The following is a 19,755-nucleotide window of genomic DNA, read 5'->3' as shown; positions in this document are numbered from 1 at the left end:
TTCGGACTGCGATGACATATACAATTTTGCAGGTGATAGGTACACAAGGCACACTCCCGCAGTTGCCCAAGGCAGAGAAGGTGCATGAATAAACTAATTTGGTTTTTGGGGCTCCCGATTTTGCTGTCGATTTGGTTATCGGTGTGTGTGATTGGGAAGGTTGATCTTCTTCCATGGTGCATCGAATAGCAATTTCTTTGGCCTACACCTGTGATACTCCTCCTGCAAGGAGGCAGCCATGACTGATATAGCTCGTCAGAGACGGCTGGCCGACAGTTGAACTTATACCACATGGGACAATGCCTTCCGAGGGGTAATGGAAAAATCTCGAAGTCCAAAACCACTATTGTGGTGTTGGAGGTGCGTGTGCCAGTGCTAGTCAGAGCCCCTAGACAATATTAGGCCGGATTCTCTCAGCCAATTGAAAGTTGTCACTTTTAAGTTCAGTTGGATCCTGAGCTGATCATTCAGTTCCTCTAAATCGTACGAAAAAAGCATGTAACAATCATACTTTTATCTTGCTTATATATTCGGCCACCTATCCCACCAACCAACCCGTGGATTCATTTAACATCCACCTAAGTCTAAGAGTTTCAAGTCTTGTGTTGAGTTGAAAGTGCAATCTACTTCAACATTTATGCTATACATTTGAATCAATCTTCTCATCTTTGCTTTCAAGCCTATCATCCAAACACCATCAACTCCAATCCAAATATTCATCTTATGGGAGTTCGAGTGTGGAGACGATTCATCACCACACTACCTTACACAGTTAATTTTTAGGATTTGCATGGTTAGGTTGCTTGGGAGCCTTTGAGATGTGAAGGAATCAAGAAGTTTGTCAGAGCTTGGAGGTCAACAACTTCATGACGATCTACCCTGAGTGAGGCTAGACTTTTGTGGCTGTAAGCCATAGTTTAATAGGTTGGTTGCTCCTGCGTGAACCCTTTGTGGATCTTTGTCCTCTGTGGACCTTGGAATCGGGACCATGGGATCCTAGAATCAATGTGATTTAAAGTGACCATCAACATGGAGCAGGGTAGCACCAACTATCAAACCACATGATTAACGAGCCTCCCGTATTTTGTAACCTTACTCCTTAAATGTGCAAGTTTTTTTCCTGCCCCTTACTTCCGTATACTTGCATCTGTAGGTTGTTTTGGTAAATCGCTAGCTAATTAAGATTACAATTTTCCAATAAATAAAATTTGGAAAACCTCTATAGGGTGTGCTAAGAAAAGTTTTAGTAGTGTATTCACCCTCCCTCTAGCCCCCATCGATCCTAAATTTAGGCAACAAAATGATTGGGCATGTGAAAGGATCGATATAGTTGACTAGAGGGGGTGAATAGGCAACTAACAATTTTAGCTTTTCTTTACCAATTTAAACTTTGCATCAAAGTAGGTTGTCTAGATATGCAACTAGGTGAGCAACCTATATGATGCAACAAAAACAAGTACACAAGCAAGCAAGGGAATTAACACAAATAAGCTTGTACAAGTAAATGCACGAGATAGCCAAGAGTGGAGCTGGTAAAGACAAGGATGTGTTAACGAAGTTCCTTCCTTTTAAAGGGAAGTACGTCTCCGTTGGAACGGTGTGGAGGCACAATGCTCCCCAAGAAGCCACTAGGGCCACCGTATTCTCCTCACGCCCTCACACAATGCTAGATGTCGTGATTCCACTATTGATGCCCTTGGAGGCGGCGACCGGACCTTTACAAACAAGGTTGGGGATATCACCACAACTTAATTGGAGGCTCCCAACGATACCACAAAGCTTCACCACAATGGAATATGGCTCCGTGATGACCTCAACCGTCTAGGATGCTCAAACACCCAAGATTAATAAGATCCGCAAGGGATGAGTGGGGGGAATCAAATTTCTCTTGGTGGAAGTGTAGATCTAGGCCTTCTCAACCAATCCCTAGAGAATCAACAAGTTTGATTGTCTAGGGAGAGAGATCGGGCGAAAATGGAGCTTGGAGCAACAATGGAGTTTGGGGATGGAAGAGATAGTCAACTCGGAGAAGAAGACACCCATTATATAGTGAAAGAACAAATCCAACCGTTATCCACCAACTCAGCCTATGTAGCACGGTACTACCACGCCGGGGACGCGGTACTACCGCAAAGGAACACGGTACTACCGTAGGGCCCCGCGGTACTACCGCCCGAGCAGCAGAAAACAGAACAGCCCAGATGCAATGAAGTAGAGGGCGGTAGAACCGCTGGCGCGGTACTACCGCTCCCCCTTGCGGTACTACCGCAAGGCATGGATAGTCCAGATTTTGGGAAGGCATGGACATATAAAAATACATCCGTGGTAACTTCCGCTGAGTTGAGATCTATGCAAAAATCCGACACGGTAGTAGAGCAAGCCAGGAGCGGTACTACCGCGCAGGGTGTGGATGTAAAAGAATTACATCCGCTCCTACTTCCGTGCAAGCTGCTGAGCCTGGCCAGAGCGCACGGTACTACCGCGCACCTGGCGCGATACTACCGCGTAGGGCGCGGATGTAAAAAATTACATCCGCCCCTACTACCGCAATAGCGGCAGCGCCTGGCCTGAGGCCACAGTACTACCACTCCAAGGAAGCGGTACTACCGTGGGCACTTGCGGTACTACCGCACCAGACGCCGGTACTACCACAAGGGCCTGCGGTACTACCGCTCCTAGGAGCAGTGCTACCGCATGCCCCAGTTCAGCAAACACGACATTTTGCATAGACACGAAAAGACGGAGGATGCTCCAAAGTGACAAAGGAAAGGCGATGCAAAGGAGTAGACGTGTACGTGATGATTCCACCCAAACCTTTCCAAAGCGGACCCCCTCTTAATAGTACGGCTTTCCTACGACTCAAATCCACCGAAAAGAAACATAGAGAAATGTTGTCTTCAATAGTCTTTGAGGGGCACCAAATCGTCTTGTGCCTAGTGATGAAAAGTCAGAAACACTCAATGCACACGATTAGTCCGCAAAAGCATTGTCATTAATCACCAAAACAACTAAGGGATAAATATGCCCTTTCAATCTCCCCCTTTTTGATGGATTGATGACAATATGAGATTTGCATAAAGGGAGATAACATAGAACATGGGAAAACCCCACACCTATAAAATACAGATGGGCTCCCCCTAGATGTGTGCTATCTAGATGAGTACTTTGAACTGCACGACACACATACTAGGATCAACACTCCTCCTATATTTTATAGACAAGGCATATCTTGCAACAAAAAGGCTAACACTAAGCAAGATAGTACATATGAGCATAATGTAAATAGCATAAGATAGCATAAGCTCAATAAGGTATGATAGAGTGCATATGTGTCTTACACCATATGATAGAAAGGTCTCACAAGCGCAAACCAAACCAAAGCAAACAAGGTTCAACGACAAAGCAAACGAAACAAACAAGCAAACACGACACACGGCTCGCAAATCCTACACTCTCTCCCCCTTTGGCATCGAGACGCCAAAAAGGCAGAGAGGACACCTACGACACAAGTGGTGGCTCAAGCGGAGTAATCACTCGCACGCTCCTCGTCAGACTCGGCAGCTGGGACGGTCTCCTCCTTGTCCTCCTCAAAATCAGTCCACTTGTAGCCCTACTTCGCCATTCAGGCTGCCTCTGGTGTGATGACCCTCTCAGATCCACTGGATATCTTCTCGCCAAACGTCCTCAAGATCTGCTTGTCGCGGCGACGACTCTCCTTCTGAGCAACATGAGACCGGTACTGCCCCTTGGCCTGCATGCAGAACAGAGCCTTCATCTTTTTCTTCAGCTTCTTAGCCCAAGAGGGCTCAGAAGATGAAGGCGAGTAGCCAGCAGAGTTGTCCTCATCAGCATCCTCCTCCTCAATCTCATCTGCATCCACATCCATCTGAGCAGCCGCTGCCTCAGCACGGGTAGTAGTGTTGGCCCACTAGGGCTTGACACGGAGCTTGATGGGCTCATGACGAATCCAGTCAAGGGCAAGAAACTTATCATTGGGATAGAGCCTATCCAGAGTCCTCGAGATGAACAGAAATAGGTAAGGTCCATAGATGGGTACCTTACGGGTGAACACCGCAAACCGAAGCTCGCATCACATGATATGTGAGACATCAAGTGGTTGAGTCTGAGAGAGACGCGCCTCCTCACAAATGAGCATCATATCAACAAGATAGGCATGCACTTTGTCCTTGTCACCAATGCAGGGAAAAAGAGAGTTGCGGAAGACGTGATACATGATGTAGAGGAAGGGGTTCAACACCCACGCCTTCTTGCCATTGGGAAGCAACTTCTCAACATAGTAGGGCTGAAGCTTGTTCTTGTTGGCTGACTCGGAATTGGCATGAGGGCGTACACCAATGGGTGTGTTGAGCCCCTCATCATGAACCTGAAGCAAATCCATGAAATCCTTCAATGTAGCAGTCATTCGCTGTTCGTTGGTCATCCAGGTCATGTTCCGTTCCTCATCAGTATGGAAGTGGACCGAGGTAAAGAACTGGGCCACAATCTCAGGGTCATAATCCAAATGGAATGAGATCATGTGCTCAATGCCAAACTGCTCCACGAGGTCCAGAGCCTCACTAAAGTAAGCACGGTGCCTATCATCCCTCATGTGATGCATGTCAATCCAGTGCACGTCCACATAGATGTTCTGCTTGGCCTTGATCACATCCACATAAATGAGATACTGCTGCTTGTCTAGAACATATCATTCCCTCTGAAGTTGGCACAAGGATTCACATAGGGGTTGATCTTCCTTCGAGTGGTAAACTCAGCAAGTGGTATATCATACATGCCCTTGGTGGGCTCCTTGAGCTTGGTGGCGGTGGTCTTGGTCCTGCGTTGGGGGGCATTGGAGCCCTCTGGAGCTTCATCTTGGTTGCGCAAACGCTTGGAGCCCGTGTCACGGTTGGGATTGGAACGGTGTGCATGGGCACCGGAGCCACCACCTAAGACACAAGACACAAAAACACACACGAGAAGCGAGAAGGATCAATGCAAAGACCACAGCAAAACAGGTGAAACAAGTAGAACTCGCACTTGGTAATTGTCACTTGGGAGATTTGACTACAACGATAGTACCGCATGACTGCGTGGTACTAAAATTTTGGTGCTGCTCCTAGCCACGGTAGTACCGTGTCTCGGAGCGGCAGTAAAATTTTAGTTTCGCGCCTCGCGCGGTAGTACCGCTCCTGAGGAGCGGTAGTACCACACCAGAGATGCAGTAGTACTGCACGGTGTCAGATCTGAAACCTCAATTAGATCCGAGCACAACCATGAGAACGAAGCGGTACTACGGTTGATCAAATCTACCATGGGGCAACATATCAAGTACCAAGTCTATGCATTACTACTCTCCTACATCCTACTCTTGCAAAGATTTGGCCTAAAATCTCAAGAACAACATGCATCTCCCCAAAAAACTAGAAACGAAAGAACGAACCAAGGAGAGAGGGATTTGGGGAGAAACCTTATTCCATGGCAAGAGGAAGTGGTGGGGAACAATCCCACCGGACGGAATCCGAGGAGAGCGGCCGGAGACGGAGATCCGGCGAGGGTCTTCGGCGTCGTTCTTGGGCAGGAGAGAGAGAGAGAGAGAGAGAGAGAGAGAGAGAGAGAGAGACGTGGGGAGAAAGAGTGAATGGGTATGGGGGAGTTGGAACTCCCCCTGCCCGCTCTTAACCCCCACGCGCTCTCGACTGCGCGGTAGTACCGCGTGTCATCGCGGTAGTACTGCCTGGGCGGAAGTACCACACCGAGGGCGGTAGTACCGCTCCCCCAGGCGGCAGTAAAAAATTACTGTCGTGTTGGGTGCGGTAGTACAGTGCGCAGCTCCTGCGGTAGTACCATGGCATTTCGCAGTAGTACCGTGTGCCCAAGAAAATGCAAGTTTCAAAACAGAGAAGACCAAAGGGCCTTTGCAAAGCAACCTTCAAGTGAACGGACGCACCAAAACGCTAACATACGAGACAACACACACAAGCTTGGCACGAAGAAAGAGAGACAAGAGACAACAAGGACTAAACATGCTACACAACCTCTCCAAAGAGAGGGTGGTGGCCGGAGCCACCTATGTTTGAGTCAATTGGTATGGCACCGCAAAGAATTATCCTTGGGCCCATGTCCAAAACTCGTCTTTGAAGCACAAGTACCATCAACAATGGATAATGTGAAAGAGTTGATCAATTTATGCATAATGGGGGGAGTAAGAGTTCATTGAGAGACCAACACTCCCCTATGTCCATGCCTACACCTAAACAAGATAACAAGTTGAGTATGGTGGGGTGTGCAAGGGTTCAAGCAACATTGCTCGAATCAATGATATTTAGCTCATGCCTTAACTCGCGAAATCTTGCTTCATCCAAGGGCTTCGTGAAGATATCTGCAAGGTTATCAAGAGTGTTGACATAGTTAAGCTCAATCTCCCCTCACCTAATGTGATCCCGGATGAAGTGATACCGAATCTCAATATGCTTCATCTTGAAGTGTTGCACCGGGTTGAGAGAAATTTTGATGGCACTTTCATTGTCACACCAAAGAGGCACTTTGTCACAAATGACACCATAATCCTTTAAAGTTTGCCTCATCCAAAGAAGTTGAGCACAACAACTACCGGCAGCCACATACTCCGCTTCCGTGGACGAGAGAGACACACAACTTTGCTTCTTGGAAGACCAACTCACCAAAGAGCAACCAAGAAATTGGCACCCTCCGGAAGTTGACTTCCTATCCACTTTGTCTCCCGCCCAATTGGAGTCCAAAAAGCCCACAAGGTTGAAGTTAGATCATCTTGGATACCATAAACCAAAGTTTGGGGTATGAGCCAAATATCGAAAGATTCGCTTGACCGTCACATAGTGGTTTTCCTTAGGTGTGGCTTGAAACCGTGCACAAATTCCCACACTCAACATGATATCCGGTCTAGATGCACAAAGGTAAAGCAAGGAGCCAATCATGGAGCGATATACCTTTTGATCCACCGCTTTACCATTGGGATCTATGTCAAGTTGGCATTTGACGGGCATTGGAGTGGAAGCCGGCTTGACATCACTTAGCTTGAATCTCTTGAGCATGTCTTGAGTGTATTTGGCTTGGTTGATGAAGGTTCCTTCTCTTCGTTGCTTGACTTCGAACCCGAGAAAGAACTTCAACTCTCCCATCATGGACATCTTGAACTTGGAGGTCATGAGTGCGGCAAATTCCTCATTGAAAGCTTTGTTAGGGGAACCAAAGATAATATCATCAACATATAGTTGGCACACAAACAACTCCCCTTTGACCTTCTTAGTAAAAAGAGTGGGGTCGATTTTCCCAATTTCGAAACCACGATCTTGCAACAACTCGGTAAGGTGGTCATAGCACGCACGTGGGGCTTGATTAAGGCCATAGAGTGCCTTATCGAGTTGGTACACATGATCGGGAAAATAGGGATCCTAGAACCCGGGGGGTTGCTTGACATATACCAACTCATTAATAGGACCATTAAGAAAAGCACTCTTCACATCCATTTGTTGTAACTTAAAGTTATGATGAGAAGCATAAGCAATCAACATGCCAATGGATTCAAGGCGAGCAACGAGAGCAAAGGTTTCACCGTAGTCGATACCCTAGACTTGGGAGTAGCCTTGAGCTACCAGACGAGCCTTGTTGCGAATGATAATCCCATGAGCATCTTGCTTGTTCTTGAATATCCATTTGGTTCCAGTGACAATATGGTTCCCCGTTGGCCTTGGCACCAATCTCCACACCTTGTTGTGCTCGAAGTTGTTGAGTTCTTCATGCATGGAATTAAGCCAATCCGGATCCTCGAGCGCCTCATAGACCTTTTGGGGTTCAACACAAGAGACAAACGCGTGATGTTCACAATAGTTTGCTAATTGTCTACGAGTGCTTACCCCCTTTCTTAAGCTTCCAAGCACATTTGTCATGAGATGATCTTTGGTGGATAGCTTGGATGCGATCTTGGCGGCACGACGCTCTAATTCCTCCTCCGGAGAGAGTTAAGGAGCGGTTACTTGATCATATTGAGCGTCGTCTTGAGCTCGTTCTTGATCTTGAGCTTGCTCTTGATCTTGAACTTGCTTGGATGAGAGAACTTGACCTTGGGCATCACTTGGTGATTCAACACCATCTTGAGGTTGATCTTGCCCTTGGTCTTGTTCATGAGGTTGAGGGCCTTCACTTTGTTCTTCGGAAGCGTGTGGGCCTTGGGTTGGTGATGACTCCACGTGAGTGGAACATTGTCCTTCTCCTTTGGCCACAAGGGGATCCTCAATGGGTAGGATAAAACCAACACCCATTCTTCTTATGGCTTGGGGAGGAATTTCATCACCTACATCACAAGTGCCACTTTGCTCCACTTGGGAGCTGTTATTCCCATCAAACTCCACGTTACATGTCTCCTCAATAAGTCCCGTAGACTTATTGAGGACACGGTAAGCATGAGAGTTTGTAGCATAACCAACAAATATGCTCTCATGAACTCTAGCCTCAAATTTAGACAAACGAACACCTTTCTTGAGAATGAAACGCTTACACCCGAACACCCGGAAGTACTTGAGGTTGGGCTTGTTAACGGTGAGTATCTCATATGGAGTCTTGTTCAAGCCTTTGCGGAGGTAGAGCCGATTGGATGCATGACACACGATGTTGATGGCTTCAGCCCAAAAGCTGTATGGAGACTTGAACTCTGCCATCATGGTCCTTGCCGCATCCATCAACGTCCGGTTCTTCCTCTCCGCTACACCATTTTGTTAAGGGGTGTAAGGTGCGGAATATTGATGCTTGATCCCCTCATCACTAAGAAACTCATCCAAGGTGTTGTTCTTGAACTCGGTGCCGTTGTCACTTCTTATTGTCAAGATCTTTGCATTGTGTTGACGTTGAGCTTCATTTGCAAAGTCAATGACGGTTTGTTGGGTCTCGCTCTTCCTCTTGAAGAAATATACCCAAGTGTATCTTGAATACTCATCCACAATCACCAAGCAATAATTTCTACCCCTAAGACTATCAAAGAATGGAGGCCCAAAGAGATCCATGTGAAGGAGCTCCAAAGGCCTCTTCGAGTAAATGATAGTCGTGGAGGGTGAGCCTTTTCATGTAGCTTTCCTTCGATACAAGCACTGCAAGCACGATCTTTAGCAAAACTAACATTTGTTAGTCCACAGACATGGTCCCCCTTGAGAAGACTTTGCAAAGATCTCATATTGACATGGGCTAAACGGCAATGCCAAAGCCATCCCACGTCAACTTTAGCCATTAGGCATATCACGGTCTTAGGGGTCGCTCCAAAAAGTTAATCACATAGAGACCATTCTCGACATGCCCAACAAAGGCTACTTTAAGAGTCTTGCTCCACAAGAGGGCCACGGTATCAACATCAAAGAAAGTGGCAAAGCCCATGAGTGCGAGTTGATGAACGGAAAGTAAATTGTATGCAAGGGACTCAACAAGCATGACCTTCTCGATTGTGAGATCATGAGAAATGACAACCTTGCCAAGTCCCAGTACCTTAGAGGAGGAGGCATGACCCCACTGAACATTGGTGGGCATAGATGGAATCTTGTGAACGTCCACCGCCAAGTCCTTACTTCCAGTCATATGATTAGTGGCTCCACTATCGAGCAACCATGATCCCCCATTGGAAGCAAACACCTACAAGAGATCAATGCTTGGTTTTAGGTACGCATTTTGTAATGGGTCCTTTGAGGTTAGTAACAAGGGTCTTAGGAACCCCAATAGACCATTCAATGTACTCATAGGAGAAACCAACAAATTTGGCATAAACATGTCCATCACTAGCACGACATAACACATAAGAAGGGTTAAAGTCGCCGGCTTTGTTGGGAGGGGTAGCATTGCCCTTCTTGGCATCACTACCCTTCACAATGTTCTTCTTATTCTCCTTGGAAGCACCCTCTCCCTCCTTCACAAAAGTTTGCTTGAGAGGGGGAGGTTGTTTGGCCCTGTCTTCCTTCTTCTTGTTCTTGGACTTGGGTGTGAACCCAATTCCTTCCTTGCCCACAACCTCATTTTGATTGCTCAAAAGGTCGTTGAGGTTCTTCTCACCTTGTATGTATGACACAAGGCCTTTCTCAAGTTGCTTCTTAAACTTTGCATTCTCCTCAACAAGATGCACATGCTCACAACAAGGGTTAGTAGTATTTGCATTATCAATTAAAACCATGTGAGGAAAAGTGGCTTTCTCCTTGGTTAGCTTTACTTGGAGTTGATCATGAGACTCTTTGAGGCTAGCATGAGCACCCTTCAAGACCTTGTGAGCCTTGTCAAGTAATCAAACTCCTCTTTGAGTCTAGCAAGATCAACCCCAAGCTTGGCCTTCTCGGAGTTTAGCACACGAGATACAACAAGAGCATGATCAAGATCTTTCTTTAATTTAGCGTGGTCATCGTTGTATGACTCCTCAAGAGCCAAACGAAGACCTCGCTCTTCCTCAAGAGCATTGGAAAGATCCGAAATCTCATCGGCATAGTCACGACTATGCCCCTCCATCTTAGAGATGGTATCTTCATGAGCCTCGATCATGTCATTGGCTTCACCAAGTTGTTCCAAGAGAGCAACGAAGTGCTTCTTGGATTTCCCTTTGAGTTTACTCATAAAAGACTCAAATTCATTCTCCTCCACATTGGACCCCTCATGTTCATCAATGCAATCCGTCAACGAAGGATTATTAATGATGGTAGTTTTGATGTTGGGAGTTACCTTGTTGGTGGCTTTAGCCATGAGGCACTTGGCGGTGATGTTCTCATTGGGTGAGTCGAAGAGAGACACCCATGGAGTTGTCGCAATGGCAACGGAGGCCATGGCAACCGACTCACTGTCTTCATCATCATCATCATCATCCTCATGGTACTCTTCTTGTGCCACCAACCCCTTGGGAGGAGTCTTCTTGATGAAGTTGCTCTTGTTGGGGAAAGACTTGGCCTTGTCTTTTCGGATGAGCTTTCCACCATTGTCTTCCCTTTTCTCATAAGGACATTCCGCAACAAAGTGGCTCACATTGCCACAATTATAGCAAGTCCTCACTTGTTGCTTGACCTTTGCGCCACTTGAGTTGTTCTTGTTGAAGTTGGGCCTTGTGTTCTTCTTACTCCAAAATTGCCTTGAAGTAAGAGCCATGTGTTCATGATAAGCATACTTTGTATCTCTGGGATTGCTCTCCTCTTCTTCCTCTTCTTCTTCTTCCACACTAACCTTGGCCTTCAAGGCAAGGTTGGGCTTCTTTGCTCTTTGAGAGCGTAACACCGCATTGTCGGCGGTCTTGTCCAAGATGCTCATAGCCACAAACTCATCCAGCACTTCACTTGAGGACAAGGTGTGGAAGTCCAGCCTTTGACGAATGACGGAGGACATGGCCTTGTGGTAAGGCATCATGGCCTTGAGGAATTTGCGCTTGATCCAATTGTCATCCGTATCCTTGCTCCCATGATCTCGGAGTGAGACCGCGAGAGTAGTTAATCTCCGATAAAGCTCACGAGGTTCTTCATCTTCTTTCATTGCAAACTCATCGGCTTCATCTTGCACCACTTCATAGTTGGAGCGTTGAATGCTTGCGCTTCCCCGGTAGAGAGACACAACATGGCGCCATGCATCCTTGGCCACGGTGAAGGGTCGGAGATGAGCAAGATCTTCGGGTGGAATTGCATCTTGGATGATGAAGAGAGCATTCTCATTGAATTGATTATCCGCGGCTTCTCTAGGGGTGAAGTTGCTTCGGTCATGCGGATAAAAACCTTCTTCAATGATTCTCCAAAGGTTAGTATTAACATGGTTCAAATGACGCTTAAAGAGATAAACCCAAGAATCAATGTCCTCATTTTTCACAACCTTAGGGGAGGACCGGCATGATTCAAATGAGTGGAAGGAATCGGTCCACCATAAGTAAGTGGAGGTTCCACATGGGCAAAGATGTTGTTGCCAATTTTACCACTAGAAGAAGGAGCCTTTTCACTAGTAGCTTCCCCCTTGTCGGAGTTAGCATCCGTCACCTTGTTAGTGGGATCACCCACTTTCAACGGTGCGGTAGATAGTTTAAGCCCTTCTAAGAATTTATTAAACATGCTTTCAACCTCGGTCGTCATGGAGGTTTTCAATGTGTCCAAAGCCACATTGAATTCCTCACGAGAGACCGCGGTTCCCCCATCGGCCGTAGACGAGACCGGATTCACACCGGAGTGCTCCTCCACACCGTCTACGGTGTCAACCATACTCTTCGGACGGCAAGGTCCTTAATAAAGAGACGAGGCTCTGATACCAATTGAAAGGATCGATATAGTTGACTAGAGGGGGGTGAATAGGCAACTAACAATTTTTAGCTTTTCTTTACCAATTTAAACTTTGCATCAAAGTAGGTTGTCTAGATATGCAACTAGGTGAGCAACCTATATGATGCAACAAGAACAAGTACACAAGCAAGCAAGGGATATAACACAAATAAGCTTGCACAAGTAAAGGCACGAGATAACCAAGAGTGGAGCCGGTGAAGATGAGGATGTGTTACCGAAGTTCCTTCCTTTTGAGGGGAAGTACGTCTCCGTTGGAGCGGTGTGGAGGCACAATGCTCCCCAAGAAGCCACTAGGGCCACCGTATTTTCCTCATGCCCTCACACAATGCGATATGCCGTGATTCCACTATTGGTGCCCTTGGAGGTGGCGACTAGACCTTTACAAACAAGGTTGGGGATATCTCCACAACTTAATTGGAGGCTCCCAACGATACCACAAAGCTTCACCACAATGGAATATGGCTCCGTGGTGACCTCAACTATCTAGGGTGCTCAAACACCCAAGAGTAACAAGATCCGCAAGGGATGAGTGGGGGGAATCAAATTTCTCTTGGTGGAAGTGTAGATCTAGGCCTTCTCAACCAATCCCTAGAGAATCAACAAGTTTGATTGGCTAGGGAGAGAGATCGGGCTAAAATGGAGCTTGGAGCAACAATGGAGCTTGGGGGTGGAAGAGATAGTTAACTCGGAGAAGAAGACACCCCTTACATAGTGGAAGAACAAATCCAACCATTATCCACCAACTCAGCATGCGTAGCACGGTACTACCGCACCGGGAACGCGGTACTATCGCAAGGAAACACGGTACTACCGCCCGAGCAGCAGAAAACAGAATAGCCCAGATGCAATGAAGCAGAGGGCGGTAGAACCGCTGGTGCGGTACTACCATTCCCCCTTGCGGTACTACCGCAAGGCAGAAATAGTCCAGATTTTGGAAAGGCACGGACATATAAAAATACATCTGTGGTAACTTCCGCCGAGTTGGGATCTATGCAAAAATCCAACACGGTAGTACAGCAAGCCATGAGCGGTATTACCGCGCGAGGTGCGGATGTAAAAAATTACATCCGCTCCTACTGCCGCGCAAGCTTCTGAGCCTGGCCAGAGCGCACGGTACTACCACGCACCTGGCGCGGCACTACCGCATAGGGCGCGGATGTAAAAAATTACATCCGCCCCTACTACCGTAATAGCGGTAGTGCCTGGCCTGAGGCCGCAGTACTACCGCTCCAAGGAAGAGGTACTACCGTGGGCACTTGCGGTACTACCGCACCAGAGGCCAGTACTACCGCAAGGGCCTGCGGTACTACCGCTCCTAGGAGCAGTACTACCGCATGCCCCTGTTCAGCAAACACGACATTTTGCATAGACATGAAAAGACGAGGATGCTCCAAAGTGCCAAAGGAAAGGCGGTGCAAAGGAGTAGACCTGTACGTGATGATTCCACCCAAACCTTTCCAAAGCGGACCCCCTCTTAATAGTATGGCTTTCCTACGACTCAAATCCACCGAAAAGAAATGTAGAGAAACGCCGTCTTCAATAGTCTTTGAGGGGCACCAAATCGTCTTGTGCCTAGTGATAAAAAGTCTGAAACACTCAATGCACACGATTAGTCCACAAAAGCATTGTCATCAATCACCAAAACAACTAAGGGATAAATATGCCCTTACAGCGTGGCTGAGAAAACACTCAACCAGACAGGCAACACTCCACTTGGGTAACTACAGCAATCATGGGAGCACCATTGTAAGATCTGAAGCAGTGGAGCAATGGACGGATTTTGAAATTTGAGAATGGAGATGATGGATATTAGGGAGAAGGGGCGCTAGCAGGACGAGGTTGCGGAGGGGCGACAACCAAAGGATCGGTATTTGGGAGGTGCGGTGGTCAGACAAAAATCAATTGATGGATTAACTAATTGGTTATTGTTACAGTACAACAATTGCGAACACAAGTGATGTCATGGCTTGTTGATTTGATTGAGCTATACGTAGAGACGACTATGAAGATCAAGTCTCTACAGTTAGGTTTGATGAGTCATGAATGGATGATGGAGACAGGGATGGAGTAAGGGAGTGAACTCATACCATCACCACCAACTTCAATTTGTAACTCATTGGAAAAAATGTGGCATCCCTATCAAAAATAAAATGTTGCATCTTTTCTGTGTGGGGATGACGCATGCCCGAGGAACCTTCACCGCGTTCCCCGAGGAGAGCCTAATTATTTGTTGTTTGCAAACTCATTGTGTAAGTCATATCACAGAGTACTCTCTTTTTCCCTTCTATCCCTGTTGAGAGTCGACTCCCACACCCCTACTTCGTCCCTCTTTTCTTTGGTGGTCTCGCTGCTCGAAGTGGGGATGGATGAGGAGATCAGATCTCAGTTGTAGATAGTATAGATTAGATCCAGGTCTAGGTTGGGATTTTCCTTAAGGGCAATTATTGTTAATGCCATTTTGGAACTTCTCACCAACGCCCGCCATCCTCATCTAGTAGTCGTGCTTTCTTCCTATAGTTGCCTTCCATGTGTAGTAGGCGTGCGGTAGGTTGCCAACGGTGAAGAACTAGGTGAGTCCTTCCTTAATAAGCCATTGATGGAGTACCATAGTCTATTGAGAACATGTGCAGTTACACATGAGAATAAGTGCAACCAACACACCCCGCGTTTTGGGGGGCGCCGGATGAAAAGCCGATGGATGTGGTTTGGCTTGAAATGGGTTCCTCCCGCATTTGCCAAAACATACCTTGTATTTTGACCAAAATCAACATGCGGTCCACCCATGTAGTACGGCATATTCACAATAAGTCCTCACATTTCATCCAAATAAAACCACCTGTGACGAAACCACGGTGGAAAACCGGAGTGCCGTTGAGTTTGATTATAAACACAAGGTTTGTTTTGCAACGCCTGTTCACATCTTCGTTTCTGTTTTAATCCTGTCCACCAATTCCTCATCCAACAGTCCAAAATCGTAAGGTGCATTAGGCGCACGTAATCTCCCGTTTCGCTGGATATGTTTTCCACGCCCTATCGCGCGCAAAACCGAGGAACACGCAGGCTCAATTAACTCCCTAACATGCACACCCACTGCCAAGTGGCCCCTCGTTGGCTGCCCCACCCTACAGCGACAGGGACCTAGCTTAACGCTAGTCAGCAAGCATAATCAAATAATTAAAGACAAGAAAGAGGTCAAACGGCTATCCTCAGGCCCCCCTCACAAATCCCAAAGGATTCCTCCATTTTCTAGGACTTCCGCTTCCGCCCACGATCCATTTCTTTTCTCAGCTCTTCTTGTTTTACTCACCAGTCTCCGATGTTCGCAGGCCACTAGCATTCGCATCTGGCTGCTCAATTCGGTATTTTTTCTTTGTTGTGTGAAAGCAATTGGCCACCACTCTGCTGCAATCCAATTTCTTGCCCGTCCCTGTGCACCAATTTCCTCATTTTTGTGCTTGTCCCTCCCTGAAAGGCTCAGGCGGCCTTCGATTTGATGTTCTTGTCCAAGCGCTGAATTTCTTGGGGTTTCTGAGGCTTTAGAAGCTTGTTAGATCGACGGAGATGCACCTAGCTCCCAGCTCCGATCATTCAGCTGTCTCGCCGGCGCTCAGGATTCAAGAAACCCCGCCGAATCTGCCGTTCTTGGGCGTCCAGGCTCCAGATCCAGCCCGGAGCTGCTCGTCGAGAGGCAGTGCGGGATCCAAGCTCTAGCGCGCGATCTCCGAGCGGCGGCACACCCATTGGAGATCTCGCGCGGGAGCAGCCAAGCCAAGAAGATGTCGCCTCAGCCGCCCCACGACTTCCCCGAGGACAAGGGGGAGGCCAATGTGCTCATCGAGGAGGCCCGGGGGTCGGCGCCGGCCAAGGAGGCAGGGGCGGGCGGCGCCGTGGGCTGGGTGCTGTCACCGGTGGCGTGGTTCCGGATGCTGGTCAGGGAGCTGCACTGGAGCTTCGTGCTCGGCGTGGTGGCCACCTACGGCATCAGCCAGGGGCTCGGGGGCGGCATCTCGCGCGTCGCCTCCGACTACTACTGGAAGGACGTGCAGAAGGTGCAGCCGTCGGCGGCGCAGGTGTACCACGGCGTCACGTCCATCCCCTGGCTGGTCAAGCCGGTCTGGGGCCTGCTCACCGACGTGCTCCCCGTCGCCGGCTACCGGCGCCGGCCCTACTTCGTCCTTGCAGGTGAGCAAGCATAGTGTTTTGGGCTTTTGGTTACACTTGTGTACTGACGAGCTGTAAACTGAAACTCTGGACTGAATTGTAGACTTGTGGTAGTTTTTGAACATTTGGTGCTGGTGAAGTATAGTGATTAGTGACCAGTGACGAACCAAATCGACGGCGTCGATTACGCCTGTGGCTCAGATAGGACTGCCATTTCTTTGCTGCTATGCACTACGGCGCTATGCATCCGAATGATGATGAGCCACAACAGGAAACAAACTTATTTTGCCATTGGGATATCCATATTTCGCTTCTGAATAACTGAATTGCATATAGGGAAATGCTAAATGTGACCAACAATTAGGAAGGAATCAATGGAGCTGTTTACTTGCATATATTCAAAGCAAAAATGCGGCATAAGCAAAATACATCGGCTATTCCCCGTAGCAGTGTTATTTTTACAGCCCTTCTCTTGATTAAATGTAACTATTATATTTGGTAACAGGCTATGGATTTTCTTTATTAATCTTGCCCCCTCCCTGTTTTCCGAGGAATACACAGGCATAATGGGAGTGATTGCTATGCTTATAGTCTCTCTACACAGCAAGCTTCATGTGATGTTCGCATTATTGGCATTGATGTCTGGGAGTGCAAGTGTAGCAATAGCTGATGTAACTATAGACGCCTGTGTGGCCGAAAACAGTCTAATACACCCTCATCTCGCGGCTGACATGATGAGCTTAAATGGCTTCTGTTCATCTGTTGGAGGTCTTATTGGATTCTCAATAAGTGGTTTTCTTGTTCATGCAATTGGATCACAGGTGAGCATCACCAGCTCATACACTCGATATTTTAGCGCTCTGTACTTCCCAATCATTGACCATCTCTAATCAAATGAGCTAGATAACTTCCTCATAAATCCAATCCAGAGTATTTATCCACATACACTCTGGTTATGCATAGAGAATAAGTACAGCAAGCTTGTGCTCCTCTATTTTGCCATGTAGAAAGTAAATTATATATTATTACTACTTTGGATGGTACTGGTTTCTGGAATCTGATAGTAGATAAATCTTGTCTTTCTCAAGGGAACCCTTGGCATTTTAACTATACCTTCTGCCTTGGTAATTTTAGCTGGAATACTGCTAAAGGATGTCCATATCCCCAACTTCCCATACGGGCAGGTTAGAATGTTTTCCTCGTGTTGTTTGAGATCAGATATAAGTACTTTGTTTGCATGCACTAAATTTTCTGTCTGAAACCACAAACTAGGCTCATAAGAAGTTTGTAGAAGCCAGTGGAAAAATGTTAAGGACCTTAAAATGCCCTGAAGTATGGCGGCCATGTTTTTACATGTACATGTCGCTTGCTCTCAGTGTGGATATTCAAGAAGGAATGTTCTACTGGTACACAGATCCAAGTGCAGGGCCATCTTTCTCTGAGGTACACCTTACATCTTTATGCATTTCTGTGCTATAATATACTCCCTCTGTACCATAATATATGTCGCTGGGGTAGCTGAAGTTCAGCTACTCCAGCGACATATATTACAGAACAGAGGGAGTAGTTCGTAATTTCTTTGGACCTTTGGCTTCTTTTTTCATGACACTACAGTTCTTTTTATACTTTCTTCCCGGGGAAAATTCATCTGTACTTGACATATCTGAAATGACTCCATGTGTTCCTTTTCACTTCATGTTATAGACTTTTCATAGTTTCCAAGATGTTATTTTGACTGCAATATCTTTTCGAGATGTTCCATATCTTCAAATTAACATATTTTTGTAAAATTATGATATCAATAAATTACTTTAAAGAAAAACCCAATACATATATTTATATGCAATATAGATAGTTTTGGATATATTCCCGAACAAATGTTGGAAAGTTTGCTTCTTATTATAAAGCATCAAATAAAAAAGGAGCGGTGTGGGCACATTGATGCAAATATAGCATTTACTTATCTTTGATGCATGACCGAAATAAATTTTTTTCTACTTTACCAGGGATTCATTGGGTTTATCTTCGCAATTGGTTCGGTGGGATCTCTTGTTGGAGTTATACTTTATCAAAATATTCTTAGGGACCACTCTTTTCGCAGCGTTCTTTGTTCAAGTCAGTTGCTACTAAGCCTGTCAGGAATGCTTGATCTGATCTTGGTGCTTCGTCTAAATCTAAAACTTGGGATACCTGATTACTACTTCGCTGTGATCGACGAGGGGGTCGCCAAGATGATCAACCGCATTAAGTGGATGCCTCTTTTGGTGCTCAGCTCAAAGCTTTGCCCACCTGGCATCGAGGGCACATTCTTCGCGCTGCTCATGTCCATTGACAATATTGGCGTGCTGTCAGCATCTTGGATCGGTGGGCTACTCCTTCATTTGTTAAGGATCACAAGAACAGAGTTCAAAAACCTTTGGGCCGCGATCTTGATCCGAAATGTGATGAGGCTACTACCGTTGGCACTGCTATTCTTGGTGCCGAGAAGTGACCCGAATTCTAACATCCTTCCTGCTGATTTGCTGGCTGAGTATGACGGTGCTGAGGCTCGACGAATCGAGAACGTCGAGCTAACCTCTCTTACCGTCGACAAGAATCCGAGCGCCGATGCCTCGCTCCAGGAATGCAAAACCCAGGAGCATCTTGATGTAGGGCAAGATGACGACGAGGCTTCGTTACTCGCCAACAGGGGCTGATGGACCATACACATGTTTTTTTTCCTCATTACACAGACATATAGTTGAAAAGGATCATGAAAATCACATTGTGTTGTTTTTAGTTGTTCACATGCTGTTGTATTCATTCATTTTACATTAGGTTAGCAAATCATCAAATGCCAGATAGTGCTTTGAAATTTGAGACTCCCTCCGATCCATATTACTTGCCGCTGCTTTAGTACAACTTTAGTTTCTTCTTTTAAACTCTCACTGTGTTATCTTGACTCAAAGTTGTATTATTTACCTTCCTTACAAGTCTTGTATGCGACGTGTCTATTTTCCTTCTGCCCTGGCTTAACCTGGCCAGTTCACACCTCACAATCTACATGATTTGAGCTCTCAAAGCCTGAATTGATGCCACGAGGGCCGTGTGCAGCGGACCAGATTCTCTGCAACTCATTTTCATCAGCAGATGAAGGAGAACGATATGGTAATAGCGATGTTGCTGTTGGTGCACGCTAGCAGCGATGATTTCATTCTTGACAGCAACAGTTTTAAATGATTGATTCCCAATTATTAGAGTGACCCCTTTGGCAGAGACACAAGACGAATTGGGATGCCATGCCTCACAATCT

General features: G+C 46.6%; 1 protein-coding gene across 1 annotated transcript; it reads left to right on the top strand.

Annotated features, from left to right (window-relative positions):
- The first annotated feature begins 15,501 nt into the window (after positions 1 to 15,501).
- LOC123150433 (probable folate-biopterin transporter 2) lies at positions 15,502 to 19,432 on the top strand. Its single transcript, XM_044570287.1, has 6 exons — positions 15,502 to 15,661; positions 15,775 to 16,484; positions 17,025 to 17,284; positions 17,552 to 17,647; positions 17,736 to 17,906; positions 18,470 to 19,432. The coding sequence occupies exons 2-6, from the start codon at positions 16,079 to 16,081 to the stop codon at positions 19,157 to 19,159; spliced, it is 1,623 nt and encodes a 540-aa protein (XP_044426222.1). The 5' UTR covers positions 15,502 to 15,661; positions 15,775 to 16,078; the 3' UTR covers positions 19,160 to 19,432.
- Positions 19,433 to 19,755: the final 323 nt, after the last annotated feature.

This window comes from Triticum aestivum, chromosome 7A (genome assembly GCF_018294505.1).
Source record: "Triticum aestivum cultivar Chinese Spring chromosome 7A, IWGSC CS RefSeq v2.1, whole genome shotgun sequence".
Classification (NCBI taxonomy): Eukaryota; Viridiplantae; Streptophyta; class Magnoliopsida; order Poales; family Poaceae; genus Triticum; species Triticum aestivum.
The sequence above is the reverse complement of the archived record's forward strand: the minus strand, read 5'-3'. Positions and strand labels throughout refer to the sequence as shown.